At 42.5% G+C, this 18,276-nt stretch overlaps 2 protein-coding genes across 2 annotated transcripts; one reads left to right on the top strand and one right to left on the bottom strand.

Annotated features, from left to right (window-relative positions):
- The first annotated feature begins 3,555 nt into the window (after window positions 1-3,555).
- On the top strand, window positions 3,556-6,417 carry wdr77 (WD repeat domain 77). Its single transcript, XM_084542170.1, has 10 exons — window positions 3,556-3,953; window positions 4,278-4,463; window positions 4,553-4,694; window positions 4,781-4,830; window positions 5,018-5,088; window positions 5,174-5,231; window positions 5,500-5,571; window positions 5,677-5,785; window positions 5,869-5,937; window positions 6,019-6,417. The coding sequence occupies exons 1-10, from the start codon at window positions 3,845-3,847 to the stop codon at window positions 6,164-6,166; spliced, it is 1,014 nt and encodes a 337-aa protein (XP_084398296.1). The 5' UTR covers window positions 3,556-3,844; the 3' UTR covers window positions 6,167-6,417.
- A 1,042-nt stretch (window positions 6,418-7,459) lies between these two features.
- LOC311487328 (uncharacterized protein) lies at window positions 7,460-16,873 on the bottom strand. The gene is made up of 5 exons (XM_084543570.1): window positions 16,625-16,873; window positions 14,520-14,608; window positions 12,221-12,311; window positions 8,559-10,680; window positions 7,460-8,460 (listed from the first exon to the last, which is right to left on the bottom strand). The coding sequence occupies exons 1-5, from the start codon at window positions 16,701-16,703 to the stop codon at window positions 8,370-8,372; spliced, it is 2,472 nt and encodes an 823-aa protein (XP_084399696.1). The 5' UTR covers window positions 16,704-16,873; the 3' UTR covers window positions 7,460-8,369.
- Between the last annotated feature and the right edge of the window lie 1,403 nt (window positions 16,874-18,276).

Genomic DNA, 18,276 nt, shown 5'->3' on the forward strand with positions numbered 1-18,276 from the left:
CCAACCAGATGTGCTGTAGATGGTAGAGCAGATTAGCCACTGATCACAGGAGTGGCATTTGGATCACCAAGACCTCCACTACAGTGTGTCCTTGGGCAAGACACTGAACCTGACGTTGCTCTGATAGCAGGGAAGCATCTTACATTTCAGTGTGTGTGTGTGTGTGTGTAAATGGGTGAATGAGAGGCACTGTAAAGTGCTTTGGCCCACACTGAGGTAGATCATTTACAGCGTGAATGGGATCAGCCGCATTGTTTTGCCGTTTTATGACTTGCACACTTCTTTGGGGAGTTTGGCTTTAAATTACACTGGGATATAATCACTGTTAAATTTATAGAAAGCCTAATTTCAGTGAAAAATAAATATTAATCATCCACAACCATAGTAAGTCTATGGTATAGACTTCAGAGTAAACAGCAGGGGGCCGAGTGTTGGTCCTTGAGGGACCCCTTTATCACTTGATATCAAACCATAGGGAACAACAATCTGAACTCAGAGATATGCTTAGTACCAGGCGGAAGCAGAAACACCAGTAGCTAGTAGTATTACTGTACTAGAAGCCAGGACTACTTAAAACCTCATGCAATATGTAAATATATTTTGTACCATAACATAATTACTTTTATATAGTTTCTCTTGTCTACCTTATTCTATTTTTTGTATCTTTTTGTATTTTGCACTGTTGTTCCCTGCCGCTGTAACACCCTACTTTCCCCACAGTGCTAAATAAAGTCCTATCTTATCTTATCTTGTCTTAGACATGCCCACATTCACCAACTTGCCCCTTCATTAGGTATACCTGCGAAGACGAATGCATCCTAATATAAAAGTCCTGCACTAAATCTTATCTTCATGACTGTTATAATGTTCTGTTAATGTTGAAACAGAGTCAGAAAGGTGGTAATTCACCTGTGTGACAAACACTAGAGTGCTTCTGTCATTCAGCCTAGTCCACTGACTAAAACTGTGTTGTCAAAATAATAGAGAGGGTGAAACACAATACATTTCACTAGTAGTGCAAACATGAGAACACAGTTGAATTAGCAGCTCTCTGAGATATTTTAAACTAACGCTCAATACAAGAACCTTCATGAATATAAGATTTAGTGCAGGACTATTATATTAAAATGCATTTGTTTTCACTATAGTGTACCTAATGAACCTCACTTGAAGTAGGAGAGCTAATCAAAAACTTGGGACCACTGGACATGCACTTTAATATCTGACCAACAGATTTGGGTAAATCCCAGCTGTTTTTATAACTTCATTCTGCAAGTGTGGCTTTAATGCACCATACATAAATATTTTACATTTTTTTTAACGTGACAGCCTCGCCAGCCCACTGCCATCACCTGGATTGACCTTTCTATTAAGGGAGGACCAGTGATGCTCGCATGTCAGGAGGTCTGCCTTACCCAAACATGTCAACACCTCTCCCTAATGTCACCTAACAGCTGCGGTCCAGCGCGCACACATCAGCAGTAAGCTAGCATGCCGGGCAGCAGCTGTCCGCCTTACCTGAGTGTCACTCAGCGTGGACAGGTACGGACCTGAGGACAGCTAACGTTAGCTACAGTTAACGGTTAGCCTTCTTCAACATCACCTACTTAGAGACAAAGGCATCACTGTAGCGACGACTAACGTTACAAAGCTGCCGCGTAGCGACGACCTTCAGTGGAAGATAATCCACAGTTTATCCACTTGACACAGCCGTGTGCTTACCTTCAGTGAGCAGGCTACGAGGCACACAAAATCTGAACCATCAAGAAAGCCAATCACTTATCGATTTTAGACAGAGCGACAGAAGTGTGAAGTTATACAATAGAAGAAAAACCACTTCCGTTCTTTCACCTTCACAATAAAAGCATGTTTGGTTCGTTGTAAGCGACGTTTACATTATTTACATTATTACTGTTGAGTTTTACGTAATTATTTTTGTCTGCATCCACATTTGTTTTATAAGCAGTTCGCCTTTGGTGATTATTTTAAGGTTTCGTGACCATATCTATGAAACTATAAAAAAAATAAAAAAAAATATAAAGCACTAACACAATGACAAAAACAGACTTCCTGTTAGTTGAAAACCGTTTTATTCACATTCAACTCGCCAAAACAAAACAAAAAAAACAAAAACAAAAAAACACTGCGTTTAGCCCTAACAAAACCAATGTTTCTCTCTAACGTAAAATTAAACTATTTTAGGTTCATATCATATATACCCAGTGGTTTTGCCATCTTCGTAGTATCAAGACAACACATGTTTATTTCATGCTTGAGTCCATTTTATTTAGGCCTATTTAAGCCCATCTGCACAAATGTCCACTTTATTAAAAGGGAGCTTAAAATGTAAATAAACAAGTGTACAATGGCCTCTGTCCTTGAATTCTTCATCTGAAAAAGAAAATCATTAGAAATGTAAACAAATAAATAAATAAATAACAGAAGAAACCTCAGGAAGAACAACCTAAAAAGGATCTCTCAGAAATGCAAAACATGGTGTGAGTGAAGAAGAGTAGCACGGTACATGCACAATAAAGAAGGTAGCGTCAAAAAGAAATTGTAGAATGTAAATATATAATTAAAGAAATGAAGAAGGACACTAAGGGCGAGGCCAATGTTCCTCCTCACCACCCTGGAGACCTGGGAAAATAACAGACAAGGAAAATACACACAATTAACACATAAAGAAAGGATAGACAGAAAGACAGAGGAGACCCAGTGTGACCAGCAGTTTTTAAATGCAGAAGATTGCCTGCTGATATACCTGACTACAGATTTAGTTTTGTCATATCAATAGGTACACACTGGAAATTATGCAAATATCAGCTTAAGAACAATTTGCTTATCAAAATATGTTTTGAACAAGTTTTTCAGAGTTTGACTTTTGACTGAATATGAATATTTATTGTTCAAAAGTCGACATTCTTGTGTATATGACAGTGCTATATTGGCATACACCCCACAGATTAACAGTGACCATTTTCAAGTAACTACTGTTTGTGGATATTTATGATTATTTCAGGTCTCTATTTAGTGATATGGTGACTGATATATCCTAAATGTCCTGCTTAACCCCAGTCAGCTGAATTACTGAAAAAGAAAAAGGTTTAAAAAATGTTTTTACCTCTCTAAAAGGAGAATTTTTATATATTAAGGAAAAAATAAACACTGATTTGTTCAGAACTCAGTCATATAGAGGCAGTGTTACCTGTTGACATTAAACCGGAAAATCATGGCATGTATTATATAGTTTTCTGTTTATAACAGAAATAAATCAGTTCAATTCAATCAGTGAAAACCTTCAATGAATTCCAGAAGATGGCAGTGATTTACCACCAGGGACATCAACTGCACACATTCAAATTGGGAAATATTGAGAAAATCTTCTAAAATATTAGACAAAAATCATAATCTCATCACAAAAACATTTTCACGTTCAGTTTCTGCAAGATATAGGGCCATAAAATATACAAAAACAGGATGGTCGATCAAGGTAGCTAGCTTTCGTCCTTTGGCGGCGGTAACAGGCAGTAATTCTAAAAGACGAAGAAGAAGAAGAATCAACAAAATCAACGAAGAAGAAACCCGAGCAGGAAGTATGTCCACCGGCTCCACGCTTTGCTGCTCACTGGATCATTCATTCGCGAAACCATAACCTCAGTAACTAATTTTAATGAAACACGGCAATTATTTTGTTTTTAGAACACTATAGTTTATAATATTTACCAAATAAACTAAAGACGGAAACGACGGCGCCTCTACTGCAGCGCTAGCTAGCTAACGTAGAAACCCCGCTAAAGTAGTTTAGAAAACCCCCCGTGAAAGTTTCAAGCGCGTCGAGTGGATGAAAGGGGCAGTGGACACCAACATGATCAAGGAAAACCGGTGGAACATACCTCCCAATGCTCCGGCGTGCATGGAGAAGCATCTCTGCGCGGCGCAGTACAGAGCAGGTAGGAGAGGGGGGCAAGCTAGCTGGAGGTTACTCGAGTAAACACGTGGTGCCGCTAGTTGGTTATTGTCTGTTTACATGGTTACTGATCAGCCAGAGGCTTCATGTAAAGGTGTAAACTTATATAGTTGGACAAAATGATTCATACATAAGTGACTCATCATGACAAGCATCTGCACTTTAATGTGTCCCGATAAGCTAATATTTCAAACAAGGACATTTCATGGCTTAAATATGTGCTGCTCTTTTAAATTAGATAGGTAGGCGAAGGGAAGATAGTTTAATCAAAATATTTAACGGGTCTTCTCCTTGATCCTCTTCACAGATGGCACCCTGCTGCTCGGTGCCTCCAGCCTCAGTGGCAGGAGCTGGCAGGGATCTGTGTGGATCTACAGCGACCCTGAGCAGGCCCCCAATGAGGGATTCTGCAAAGCTGGTGTGCAGACCGAGGCTGGTGTCACGGATGTCAAATGGGTGTCAGAAAAAGGAGTCGTGGTCGCATCAGATTCAGGTGAGAAGCACTTTGGGGAGGGATGTGAATAAATCACAGGGATTTATAAATGAATGAATGAATGAAACTGAATGCGTTTGTCTGTGCAGGTGCCCTGGAGCTCTGGGAACTGGCAGAGGATGAGCGGCTGCTGGTGAACCGCTTCACCAAACAGGACCATGACCACATTGTCACCTCAGTGAGCCCTGTCGCAGGAGCAAGCAGTGCCGTCACCAGCAGCATGGACTGCCGGTTAGCCCGCTTTACGTTTGCACATTTGCTCCTGTTTTAATCGATGTAGGGTTCCTCTTTTTAATAAGCGTGCTTCTTTTCTTCAGAATTAAGGTGTGGGATCTCAGTCAGGAAACGGCTGTCACTACCTACAGTGGTAAGAGAACTTTATCATAACTCGAGCAAACATAAGACAAAAACAAATGGACAGGGTTTGGTTTGAATAAATAAAAATATTTTTAGTGTCTCTCCTCCACTAAACCTACACTGGAAATGAAATCTCATCTGCTCTTATGCATTGCAATGTCATTAATGAATATCTCTTAACTTTTCTCTTCTTACAGCGCACACACAGCCAGTGACTTGTGTCGCCTGCAGTCCAACAGATGATTCTCTCTTCATCTCTTGTGGCCAAGTAAGCTACTGATCAATTGCTTTAAAACAAAAATAAGTAGGCAGTAATGTGAACTCAGCCAATCTTATCCTTCCGAATCCTTCAGGACGGCCGTGTGTTGATGTGGGACAGAAGAAAACCAAACAAACCCGCCTCAAGAATAGGTAAGCAACGTGTCCCAGCTTGCACCAGGTTATGACATTTTTACCGCATTGTTGACGGTGCCTGGATTAATTTATTTAAGCAAGAATGCTGGATATTGATGGAAGATAAATGCTGCTGCGTAGCGGTTGTTTATCTGTCTGCTTTGATAAGACGCGATCTCGTTAATCCGGGAATCCGTTTACAGGCCGTCATGGAGATGCCTCCGTGTTTTACCCCGTCAAGGATCATTGCCCTTTGTGATGAAGCATGTCTTGATTTTTGTCTCAGATGTAGAGTCGCGCACCTGCTCCCCTACCACTGTAGCTTGGCACCCCCACCACAGAAGCACCATTGCTGTTGGTAAGCCCCAGCCCCGGATCATTTGTCGACAGGAATTGAAGTTAGAGTCCTTGCATTTCATCTTTTTTTTTTTTTTTTTTTAACCCGTTCATCATTGTGTTTCAGGCGATGAGCTGGGAAGAGTGACTATGAAGGATTTCCTGGGAACAGAGCCAGTCCGTGTGGTAGACGTCCACAGCCGCAGAGTTAACGGGCTTGCCTTCTCCACACATAGGTAAACATAAATTATGTCACAGTCTCACATTTGGTCTTATACTGCTCCTCTACAAAATTGTAACATTTCTTTTCCCATCCCAGCTCCCCTCTGCTAGCCTCTATTAGTGATGACTGTTCTCTCGCTGTGATGAACACTGATCTACAGGAAATGTAAGTTTTTACACTTCATGCTAAAAATACTTGGTCTCCCGCACTACCACTAGATATTAACAACATATTCTTCTTCTATAGACTTAGAGATCGTCGACACCAGGACTTTGTCAAAGGTGTGTGCTGGCTTCAAGGTGCCTCCAACACCGTCACCACAGTGGGCTGGGATCATCTTGTGCTTCACAACACAGTGAATCCAGCTGACGGAGCTCCCAGCTCCTCTTCTTAGACTTAGACCTTAAAGAAGCACGGTTTAAAATAACTACACTCCCCCTTTTTCAGGAGGAGTTAAATGTAACATGTCATTCAGCAGCAATGGATTGAAGTGTCTCTGTGTTATTCAGCACTGCACTACTTATACCTAGTATTCTTCTGTCGTGCTGTGTAGCATTTCCATGTATATTAACTGTGGACGAAACCCATTTGTATTACATAATTTTACATTAAAGGTAACTTAATGTTGTAATAGCAAGAGCAATATACCATTTCTTTGTTTTCATTGAATCTAATATTTTCCTGTGAAACAACTATATTTTTATGAAGGGACAGTTTGAAAGCATTGGGAGGATAAGAACTTGAAGGATTAATATGAGCTATATACACTGATCAGCCACAACATTAAAACCACTGACAGGAGAAGTAAATAACGTTGACCATCTTGTGACAATTCAGTGTTCTGCTGGGAAACGTTTGGACCTGGCATTCATTCATGTGGATGTTACTTAGACATGTAGCACCCACCTAGACCAGACCAGGCACCCCCACCCCAGAGCAATGACACTCCTTGATGGCAGCAGCCATCCCCAGCAGGATTCAGCCTGACACAGACACACACACAAAAACACTTTAGGAACAACTCAAAAAAACATGAAGAACAGCACAAGGTGTAGACCTGGCCTCTAAATTCACTAAATCCCAACTGATCAAGTATCTGTAGGATGATCCACAGAGGACCCTCCCCTCAACCCACAGGAGCCACAGTCCCCCACTAACAACAGCCTGTTTCCAGACACCACAGGACACCCTCAGAAGGCCCATGTCCATTCTCTGATAAGTCTGTTTTGGAGGCACAAGGGAGACCTCCACAATGTTATCATGTTATGCCTGATCGGTGTTATCAGCGGTGGTCGTAACGGTGTCGCTGAGGCAAACATCACTGATGATGCTGCCTCAAAAGAGGGTACTGTGTTATGTGTATGGCAAGTGTGGGCGGTCAGTTCATTGATTAACAAGATTACACCTGTGAGTTGTCATTGTCATGTAAGGCTCGTCTGCAGAGTGACGACGTAGATTGGGCTTAGGCGCCTTAATTGTCCCCTGGTGTCTTCAGCACACTTTAACAAATGTTCAACGTGTTTTCTTCTAAATCTCAATATCACCGTCAGCTACCAACACAATTTCTTTGCAGCAGCAGCACGCTATTACTCCATTATAAAATAATGAAAACAGCTTTTATAAAAATTGAACAACCCTGTTAGAACAGTTCTACACTCAGCATATGGAGGTTTGATCTATACCTGAACGCTGAGCCAAACCTTAGCTGATTATATCAGCAGTTAATGTGTCCTTGTGGATAGTAGTGCATGATTCAGTGTATTTGAAAGGAGACACAAAACTCAGCTGTAATAGCTGGACAGTCATCAGTTTTCTGAAATATAATGTTTATATACACATATAAGGCATTATTCATTTCAATGTGCTCTAAGTTGCATACATTTTCAGAAGAGAAATATGAGCACAAAATGTTTTCCACTTAAAGTTTCTGAACAACGTTTGCTTTAGATGAGCAACTCATTTTAATAAATTTTTTTATACAATCTCGGCATGTACATACAACTAAATCTTATATTATCTACTTTAATTTTACACAAACTTATATGTACATAGATAACAACGTTAAAGTGTAACTAAACCAGCACTTTTACAGAATAACTTGTGCACGGACAGTAAAACATTTCTTAAATCAATAAATACAAGAAACACACTCATCTGAATTGACTATTGGCTTTGCTCCAGTAGACAGAAAAGAAAAAAAAAAGACGGTACGTCTGCATAACGTACGTGTAACAGTGGAAGACTTTGGGTTCTGAATAACATTTCTACTCATTCGAGGGCAGGATTTCACTTCTACAATGAATATCAACCATGTGAGATTTGAGTCTTGAGAACTGAGATTTAAAGCCGTCATTAAAAAAGCAACATATGCAACGTAAAGCTGTACACTAAATAAACAGCAGCAGTCAAAAGTATGTTCCCGTTTGTGAAATATATACTGTATATACAGTACAAAAAGAAAAGAAAACACTTATTTGACAGAGGCACTGAGAAGAAATTTGTCATGGGCCATTGTCGTTGCTTTTCCCTGTCGTACAAATTCCTGCGTCCACCCCTACAATGTGTGCTATATAGCTGTGTCTGATCTCCACAGAGCTTCATGGATCGTCTTTATTAACAAGAGTAATGGGTTGCGTGCTTCCTGGACGAATTTTGAAAGTCAAGCCGTGCTGATGTTTCGTTCCGTTGCTGAAAAGAAGAACACATCATGAGTGAATGGAGTAGAGTAACCAAACACTGAGCTTATTGTCTTCAAAAGTGTCACATCTGAGCACTGAAAGTATTACCTGGTGGGGGCTTTCAATGGCGACGTATCCTGATATTTTTTGACCACTTTTCTCTCCAGCTCCCGCATGTCCAGGCCTGCTGTTTTGTTGGCGGCGGGTGCATTTTTAGTCTGAGGCCTGGCTGTGGGTGCAGCAGTGATCTTATCGTCCTCATCAGACAAAGGGGTGCTCCAGTCATCAGAAGGGGACTCTGTGTCCTGCCTTGAGGGCATCTTGTGGTCCATTTCCAACATCTTCTTTTGCAAGATGCTCAAGAGTGTGGTCTGACTGGGGGTAAGATTCGATGATGGTACAGTTGGGGCCAGCTTGGGGTTTGTCTGGGCTTGTGGCAGTGTTGGGGCCAACTTGGGGTTTGTCTGGGCTTGTGGTAGAGTTGGGGCCAACTTGGGGTTTGTCTGGGCTTGTGGCTGAGTGAGGGCCGTCTTGGGCTTTGTCAGGATCGGTGGCTTTGGCTTGGCATCAATGATTGGAGGTGGGAATTTTGGAGCAGCAGGGATCATAGGTTTTGGAGGAGGAGTTGGAAAGAAATTGCTCACCGGCGACGTTGGTGCCTTTTTCATGGGAGGATCAGGTGGACAGATGGACGGAGGCGGCTCTACGCTCACATCGAAATCTCCAAACTCTGGCGGTGGAGGGAGTAATGGGATATTTAACTCCTCTTTAGTATCCTGATGCTGTGACTCTGCATTTTGTTTCTGCTCTACTTGGTTGTTCACAGTTGGTGCTGCAGCTGCTGTGATGCTGCTAAGAGCTGGACTGGTAGTTTGGGGTCGATGCTGGGTCAGTGCAGGACTGATGGGTTTTGCTGGAGTCTGAATTGTTTGTCTATGTTGCACGGGGCTGATAGACTTCGGGCTTTCTTTCAGTCTCTCTTCTGTAGAATTTTGAGAAGAGGGCATTGGGGTGACGACAAAGGAATTGGGACTCGAGTCACTTTGGTGAATGCTTGTGCTCCGCTGTTCATTTTTCTTGTCACTGTTTTCCCGTGACAGAGCGTGAACCGATCTTTGTTTCTCTCTTTCCTTAGCTGCCATTAAAAGAGCCAGCGGAGATGCTACAGGTCCCTCTCTTGGCCCGTTGGTTTCACCACCTTTCAGGCCGCGTAGTTTACGATCCAACAATGGGCTGTAACTGCGGCTTTGAATAAGAGATCCTTTGACTTTGTCCCTGCTGGGTTCTGAATATACCTGAGCACTGTTCACTTTCTCAAGCTGTGGAGACTTCTGGAGTGGAGACGGGAGCGGTTTGGTTATTTCTGGCTCTGCTGGAACCGTCACTGTTTTGGTCTCGTTCTTTACCTGAGGTTTGGGTAATTCAGTGGGTTTGGGTAATTCAATGGGTTTGGGTGATTCAATAGGTTTGGTAATCTGTACATTTTCCTTTGGCGCTTGAACATCTTTGGTTACAGGAGTTACATTTGCAGTTTTCGGTGGTGTTGGTGGTGCTTTGGGGGAGTTCCCATCCACTTGGACAAGCACATGATTAGAGTTAACAGACCCAGAATCTTCCAGGAGCAGCATCTTCTTAGGTCTGGTGTCACGTGCTTCATACCCACCAATAAGTGGGCTCTTAGGGACATTATAAAGCTTTGCTGTGTGTTGGGGATTGAAGGAAGACAATGTGGGAGTCTGCACAGGGGGAGGTGGTGCTGGAGTCTGTGGTGGGGAGTCAATGGTGGAGACAGAAGAAAATCTAATTGGCTTGGGGGGTGGTACTTTCTGAGTCTTGTGTTGCCTTTCAGCAGGCGGTTGTGGTGGGGCAAATGTTGGATGCTGAGGAACTTTGACTGGTGGCGGACTAGCAATGGGTATGGATGATCCAGAGCTACTGGAGCAAGTAGAGGGAGGTTTCGGGGGAGCCATTGGTGGTGGTTTTAAGGAGGAAAAATCCTCTTGGTCCATGGGCGGTGCTAATGAGGGAGGCTTGGGAGCAGGCATGGAGGGACGCTGAAGGTTTGCCACGTCTAGGCTGTTTAGGTCGCCCATGAAGTCTGGCGGAGGAGGGATAAAAGTCCCTGGAGGCGGTGGAGGGGCCATAGAAGGAGGAGGAGGAACAAATATTTCTCCTTCCACAAGGTCAGGCACAGATACAACAGATCCGTTGGACAAGCGATCTCCACCAACTATGGATACAAAGAAAAAACAAAAACTGTATAACTGAGAGCACTGACAGTATTTAACATGTGCTGCTGCATCCAAATATATTTGACACTGACACATTTGTTATTTAGGTGGTTTACTAAAACATACGTAAGTTAGGATATTCACATCCAAATTCAAGGAAAGGTACAACTGTTTTTATACAAATCACCTATTTCCAAGGGATTGAAAATGATTCAATGATTTTTTTTTTTTCAGTTGCTTCATTCTGCCTTAAGTTTTGCCTTTCTGCAAGTGAAATGCCTGCTTGATCATGTTGGCTGACCACGCCATGGGCAAACATTCAACAACACCCACTCCGGTGGTGCTTTCACAGTTTGTTTTGGGTCATCGTCCACCTGTACTGCGAAGCACTGTTCAATCAGCTTTGCTTCGTTTGGCTGAATCTGAGCAGTAACGGTATTTTATCCATACACTTCAGAATTCATCTGACTGTAAATATCTTCTCTCACATCATGAGTAAACTAAGTGCGGTTGAAAGTCACGCATGACCACACCTTACACTGTGTTTTACAGATGATGTTGTATTTTCACTATACTTTTTTTCTGATTTTAGTTTCATCTGTCCAAAGAATGACGTTGCAGAATTGGTCTGACTTTTTTAGATGTTCGTTTTTGGTAAAGTCTAACCTGATCTTTCTACTTTTGAGGTATTTTGGTTCGTGTCCTCTCTTTATAATGGACCTGGATAATGAAATATCAACCTCCAAGAGAGTGTTCACTCGTCTGGGTGACATTGTGAAGGGGCTTTTCTTTCCCGTGGAAAGTGGTAATCTACCACTCTTCTTTTGTTGACATCTAGGACTTTTTATTTTGCAGTCTTTTGTTTTTCTTCTCAGAATATACTAAACTGTAGATTTGGCCTCTCCTAATGATGTGATTTGATTTGGTTCTGCAGCCTGTTTCACTTGTGCCAAGAGCTTGTTTGAACATGTTTCATAGGTTGACAGAAATTGCTTCCAAATGCAGATGTGACTCATGGAATCTACTCCGGACCTTTCGCCTAATTAACTGATTACGAAGTCGCCTTCGAGCCCCTGAAAACCGTGGGATCATTATATAATTTAAATTCAGTATGTCTTGGTAATGAACCGCGTCTCCAAACACATATGGATCTAACTACTGTACTGTATAGTATAATGGGTGAAATGTTCAGTATATCAGTAACAATAAAACTACTAATTTGAATGTCTTAACACTGAGAAACAGAAGAATAAGAAAAGCTAAAGCCGTTCACTAAACTGAAATTAATGTTTTCCACTGCTGTCTATGAATGCAAACACTCCCATTATGTAAACATACCTGCCATCTGGTATGGCTGCTTGGACATTTTCAGTCATTGAGCAATTCAGTCTGGAGAAACATTTACCTGCCCTGCATTTCCCCCCTGTGACCTCTCAGCTGAGGAGAGGCGCCGCTAATTACCGGAGTCCTTCACAGTTTGAATAATGAGATTCTGGCATCGAAGCCACGTTAAACCTAAGGTACATATCAGATGCTCACCAAAACCGTTGGTCTGTGGACCATTGAAAGGGGGCAGGACCGGGACTTTGGGCGTCGGGACGGCAAATCCATGGAAACTGTCCATCGAGGACTGGGGAAGGAAATGAAACACCGTAAGACTGTTTGTTGTCTTTGACACAATAAACATGGTTCAAGAACAGTAGTAAAGATGAGATAAAGTCTACTTTCTGTTTTCTTTTTTTTTTTTTTGACTGGAAAGTATTCACTCCTGAGGTGAACAAACCAGTTCTTAACTAAGCCGCCAGTGTTCCTTGAGAACAGGTTAGCACGTCCAACACTTGTTGCTGTCGGGCAGAGAACAAAAGTTGCTGCCAAATAATTTTATGTGCCGCTTATCAGTCTTACAAGGAACAACCAGAGTGGCAGTTCATAAATGTCTCTAAACCGGCATTATCACTCATTCTGTACAATTCTGCACTGAAATGCACGACCTTAAGGCTTGTCACGGTAAAGCTGTAGGAGGAGGATTCTAAAGGATTTATTTTTGTGCACCACACGTTCACATACTTTAGGAAGGAGGAACGCTCGGTGAATCAGAGGATACACCTATCATTCATCACAATGTCTGTTGTTCTAGTGGGATTGGCTGAGAAAATCACAGGCTGTCACTTGGATACCTGTGTGTTTGTGTTTGTGTTTGTGTGAGTGTGTGAGAGAGAAAGAAAGAGAGACATGGAAAGTGTTGCCCTTCTCTTCACAGCCCATACGCCGCCAAAAATAAACACAGACGGTGTTGACACAATACAAATCCATTGGACTTAACGGGGTGTACGACCTTCAAAATGGTAGGAAATCATTACAGCAGCACAACATATCTTGATGCCACAGCTCCTTTGAGTAATCAGCTACTGCGATAAAGCGAGGAACTTACAGGAGTTTGGCTAGTTTTGGGGAATTCGGCTGGTTATGAATCAGTGTCACAATCAGTGTGTACAATCTCTTGTACTCTGTGTGCAAATCCAATGGCATTCTTAGAAACAAAGACATCTAAGGATAAAATACCTTTCTCTCACACCTTTAATTTACGCTCTTTAGCTACTGTGAAAGGTATGACCGCATCACAACCGCACCGAGGGCGTGTCGCTGGAGACGGCCCGAATGATCCAGTTTGATGTCATCCGCACGCTCATTCGCTCGCTCGCTCGTTTGTGACTCACTATCATCTGTCGCAGCTAGTCAAGAGTCGTCCCTGCCCATGTGCTGCTGGGTGTGCCACGTTCGCATGCCACAGACGCATTCACACAACACTCCCAAAACACCGAGGTGAGGCATGTGAACCAAAAGCTCGGATGAGCTGTTCGTTTACATTTGCACCACAGCGATATGAAAGGGAGGACTGATCATGTAGTGCATGAGTTATTCATTTTTTTCCAAACTTCTTAAAAATAGCCACTTAAGTATTAGTAATACATCAGGAAAGTATTAAGGGACAGCTACACTTGAAATACACAATGGTGAAAGATTAATGCAAAAAAAGTTAAAAAGAAATCTAGGACAACTGGAAGTGTTACGTCATTTAAGAAGTATTTTCAGCAAGATGCGCTTAAATCATCTTACGCACAAATCATTTTTAATCTGGAAATGTCTCCTCTGTCATAGGAGACTCCAACTGGACACTTTTCATACATGGGAATAATGGCTCCAACAATGTACCGAACCGACTGCTTATCCTATTAAAATCTTACTCTTATAAGTAACTAGTAATTGTAGAATAAAAAAAGTAGAATAGCTCATCTGAAATGTAATATTAAATGGAAGTAAAGGGAACTACAAGTAAGTCGGAGCTAAACTAAAGCGCAGGACTTGAGTAGATTTCCGCAGACCACACTGTCAATATAGTGGTACCCAGTGTGTCTGTCTGCTCGTGTGTGACTATGTAATTGTAATTTATTTCAGTCATTTCTCCTTGACTCTTGTCCTGCATTGTGCTGTGACCTGTGGGATAGCCTCTGTGGCGGTAACCACGTCTGCAGCCGACAACATGGTGTGATTATATCACACTGTGAGTTGCGTCACCTTCCACAGCCTCGCGGCACATTATCATTCCAAGAAAAATGTGAGCGTTGTCACTCCCACATGAGATGTCAGAAAGTGGGAAAGAAAAAAAAAAAAACGAAGCTGTTTACTATCAGGTCATTTGCATCTGCAGGTGTGGAGATTTAGCAGCAGTCCTTCAGCTCCAGGTGAACGAGAGGGCAGAGACCGTTCAGATGCAAATCTGATGTTATTTCATGTCAGAAAACTCACATGAACTGTGAAGCTTTATTTAGATACTCACAGCGTGATGCTTCACCGTGGGCCTGGCTCGCACGCTGGCGGTCCCCGACTCAGGGATGGCAGCCGACTGCGCCACAAACTCCATATGGTCTGAGGAAAAAGAAAGCAGAGCATTATTATCTAACAGCTCCTTGAATGATTTGTCAAGAAAATATAAACAACAGAGTTGGAGAAAGACACAAATAAGACATTGTGCGGATAACAATGAGACATAATATCTACTCTAGCTTTCAACGTGATGTTTTGCTGTGCGCTCAATTGTTGCTCGGCGAAACTGATGACTGAAGTCTTTATAGTTGTTTCACCATTGTGTCGAAGTGAAAGCTCAAACAACTGAAATTACACAACATGTAGCATACGACACAGTAAAGTTAATCACACAGTACATCCAAATAGATGACGTGTGGAGCTTGACAAACGGATGTGTCTTTCTTTCTCAATAAGTTCTGCATCACGTATTTGCTTTTATTCAATATTTACATGTCTTTTATTGTCTGTACCGGGAACAGTGGAGCTCAATGGTCGTTCATTTTCAAGTCAGAAAAGTTCAAAAAGACCAGATTCTCGCATTAGTCTCTACTGAAAACCAATGTCTACAAGCAAAGGTGGGTTTAAGGAGCACTGAGGCAAAGAATCAAGCAACTACTGCAAATGGATCCGTGCTTTGCTCAATATGTTGAAGCACAAACTGTTCTGAGAAGAAAACCTTCTGCTGAACTGTACGGTGCCTGACAATAGGAGAGGTCACCAGGGTGACTGCAGAAAAAAGAAAACTGAGAAAGCCATACATTCCTCTGCTGCTCATTTCACTGCCAGTCACTGTCTGTGTGTCCATTAAATGACTGGTGATGAGAGACGCCTGTCACCGAACGCCACTTAGCCTGTGTGTCCTCCCAGCCCTCCGCGGGGGGACACTTTTCCTCATGGCCGCGGCTGAAGGGCACGACGTTACAACAAATCCCGGCCTCCCCGCTTTGTCTGCGCACTTCAGGCGAAAAGGAAACTCAGGGAAGCGGTGGGAGCAAATCAGCGCGAAGGCTGCGGCGTTAAAACCAGTCTAACCAAATCATCCCTCTGCCTATTGTGTCCCTCGCCGATTTAAATGTTCTCGCTTGTGTTGCTGCTTTGCATGGCCATTGCTCTTTTGTTTCTTGCTTTGGCCAGTCAGGTGGAACTAATGTCACGTAATGGTGAGCAGCAGCACACCAGTAATGGGATATCGCCTTATGAAAGTAGATCCTCTCAGAGATTTGTGATATTGATATATTGCATATCATATTTTGGTATTTTCAGGCCTTGAAGGCTGCTTTAACAGCCAGTGATGTGTAAAATTAACAAAAATACTCAGACACGTGTATAGCGGTAGCTCTGTTTTCCAACAGTTTGCCAAAAACAAACCTGATCAAGGTCCATTTCCTATCTTTTTTCCTTTACACGATGGAGTTTACACTGTGTTTATGTTCTTATAGCAATAAACGGTTCCAGATCCTAAAATGGGTGCATTGGTATGAAGCATTTAAGCACAGATGTTCATTTTGCTCCTCCACCTCACCATTAGACTCTTTTAATAATACTGGGCGACGCCGGAGTCGCTGTCAAATATTGCCTTGTTGGGTGTTTGAGAGAAAAAGTCTGACTCACATAAACTGCACCCAGGCTCCGACTAAACAAGTCCAATCTGTTAGTGGAGCACACCGGGTTGAAACAGTGGGTTTTAGATAGTATTTAAATCCCAGAGTATGTATGGGGTCTTAGAGAAGATCATTCAGATCTAAATGAACACAATTTATGGAGGACGGGTAAAGAAGTAGGAAGAAACATACAACTAGGTCACCCAGATGTTTTTCACCTTTCACCAGTTATTCATGCTTTGATCACATTCACTTGATGACACCTGCTGCTACCTGCTCACCCCATCATTAAAAGCACCAACCCCTAAAAAGTCCCCCAACATTCATTTATATCATTAGTTATGAAACATATATTTGAGCTTCGAGGAAACAGGTTTTTCCATTTCAAGTCCAAGTCCAAAGGTCGTGTTATTCTTGTGCGCTCTCTCTCTCTCTGTTATGTTCTAAAGTACAGGCCCGTCAGCAGTGCACTCACCCATGTCCTTCATTTTGACACTGGTGTCGAAAAGAGACTGGTTCTTCCGACCCAGAAAATTCAGCGTGCCCCTCTTCATCGTCACTAACTGGCGTTAGGTGTAGATATATAAACGAGTCTTCGATCCAGGGCTGATCCTCATCGGCGCATGTCTGATCAGATGTGAAGTAAATCCGTGGTCGAGAGCGCAGGAGGCGGACTTTGGCGACAGGTGCACCGCCGTCCTCCAGGTAAATCTGACTCCAGCGGTTTGGTGCAAACTTTTCGGGACGGACGCAGAAAATGGAGCAAACCCCGCCCACTCCCTTTTCACAACGTGCCTCCCTGCCTCCGTACACTCCCAGCAGGTGAGGCCTCGGCTCTCCTTCTCAGTACGCATTCCTGCGCAAATCTGACCTGAAAGAGACGCTGCTTTAGTCACAAGTTGTCGATCTCCTCTCATCGTCCTCTGGTTTCAGAGCTCTGAGTGACAGTGGTTTGGTTTCATCAATAACTAAATTATAATTATAATGGTCTGGGGACTTTGCAGCATCCAGACAAAGAAAGAAAGAAAGAAAGAAAGAAAGAAAGAAAAGCCAGTTGGGCTTTTATTTAGCTTTGATTTCCAACAGGAAATAAGATGTTGACAGGAAAAGGACCTGTTTATTTCTCTGTTGTGGTCATGGAAGTGAAATAAAACAATTACTCTGCTCATAAACACCTCGACTCAAGCTCTGTCATAAAACACAACCTTATTTTTTACCGTTTACCAATCAGGATGTTAAACTCGGTTCATAAAACACCACGCATGGATCTACTCCAAACTGCACACACGTGTTTTATTAAGTCCACCTCAGTGAGCCAGAACATTAGAGGTATAGGGCACTGTTAGTGAATTAGTAAACACATTGAGGATCCTAGGTTCTTAGGGGCCACAGGCAAAGACATGTGTATAAAGAAGGGGACCCCGGGGTAGGTTGTGAAGCATCTTCCATGCACACAAACATAGGTTTAAGGGGGTTTATGGTTGTCATACCAAAATATGCCAAAGGGAAGTCGTCTGCAGGGGCCTCCTATCCCATTTATTTTCATGGGGCCCCAAACAGTTGCTTTTTCATTTGCCTTTCCCTGACGGTACACCCCTCATTAAACAGTGATATAAAGTCGCTCTTTCTCCCAAATGTTACTTTCACTTTTAGTTTGTTAGACTTTACTGTCTAGTGGTGCAAAATAACATGCATGAGCAACCAGCGGTTCATCACATATAGTTCACTTTACTGATTTACTTGGAGTATGAGTATTTTTTAAAGTCGGGCAGCCTCGTGTTGCTTTCACTTTGTTAAACAGAATACTTAAACCAACGTGGCCCGCATAACTGTGTTCTCTAGTTAAAGTTTAAACACAAAAAAAATAAAATCTCTATTCTTAACCTTTATTTACTATGACTCTACTACGTGTCATCGCTGAGGTATAACCTGACTTCCCATGGCGTCACTTACTTCAGCAGCATGTGACCTAAATAAGCTGGATAACTGCAAAGATGATGTTGAAGAGCCTTGACTAAAGAGGATCAGAAATCCTCCGCGGCTGATCTGACCCCTGACGGGGACCCTACACCAGCCGTCGCCAGCAGCACAGCTTAGCAACGTTTGTTGTTTCTTTTTCTTTGGAGC

Source organism: Chelon labrosus (genome assembly GCF_963514085.1).
Source record: "Chelon labrosus genome assembly, chromosome: 4".
Classification (NCBI taxonomy): domain Eukaryota; kingdom Metazoa; phylum Chordata; class Actinopteri; order Mugiliformes; family Mugilidae; genus Chelon; species Chelon labrosus.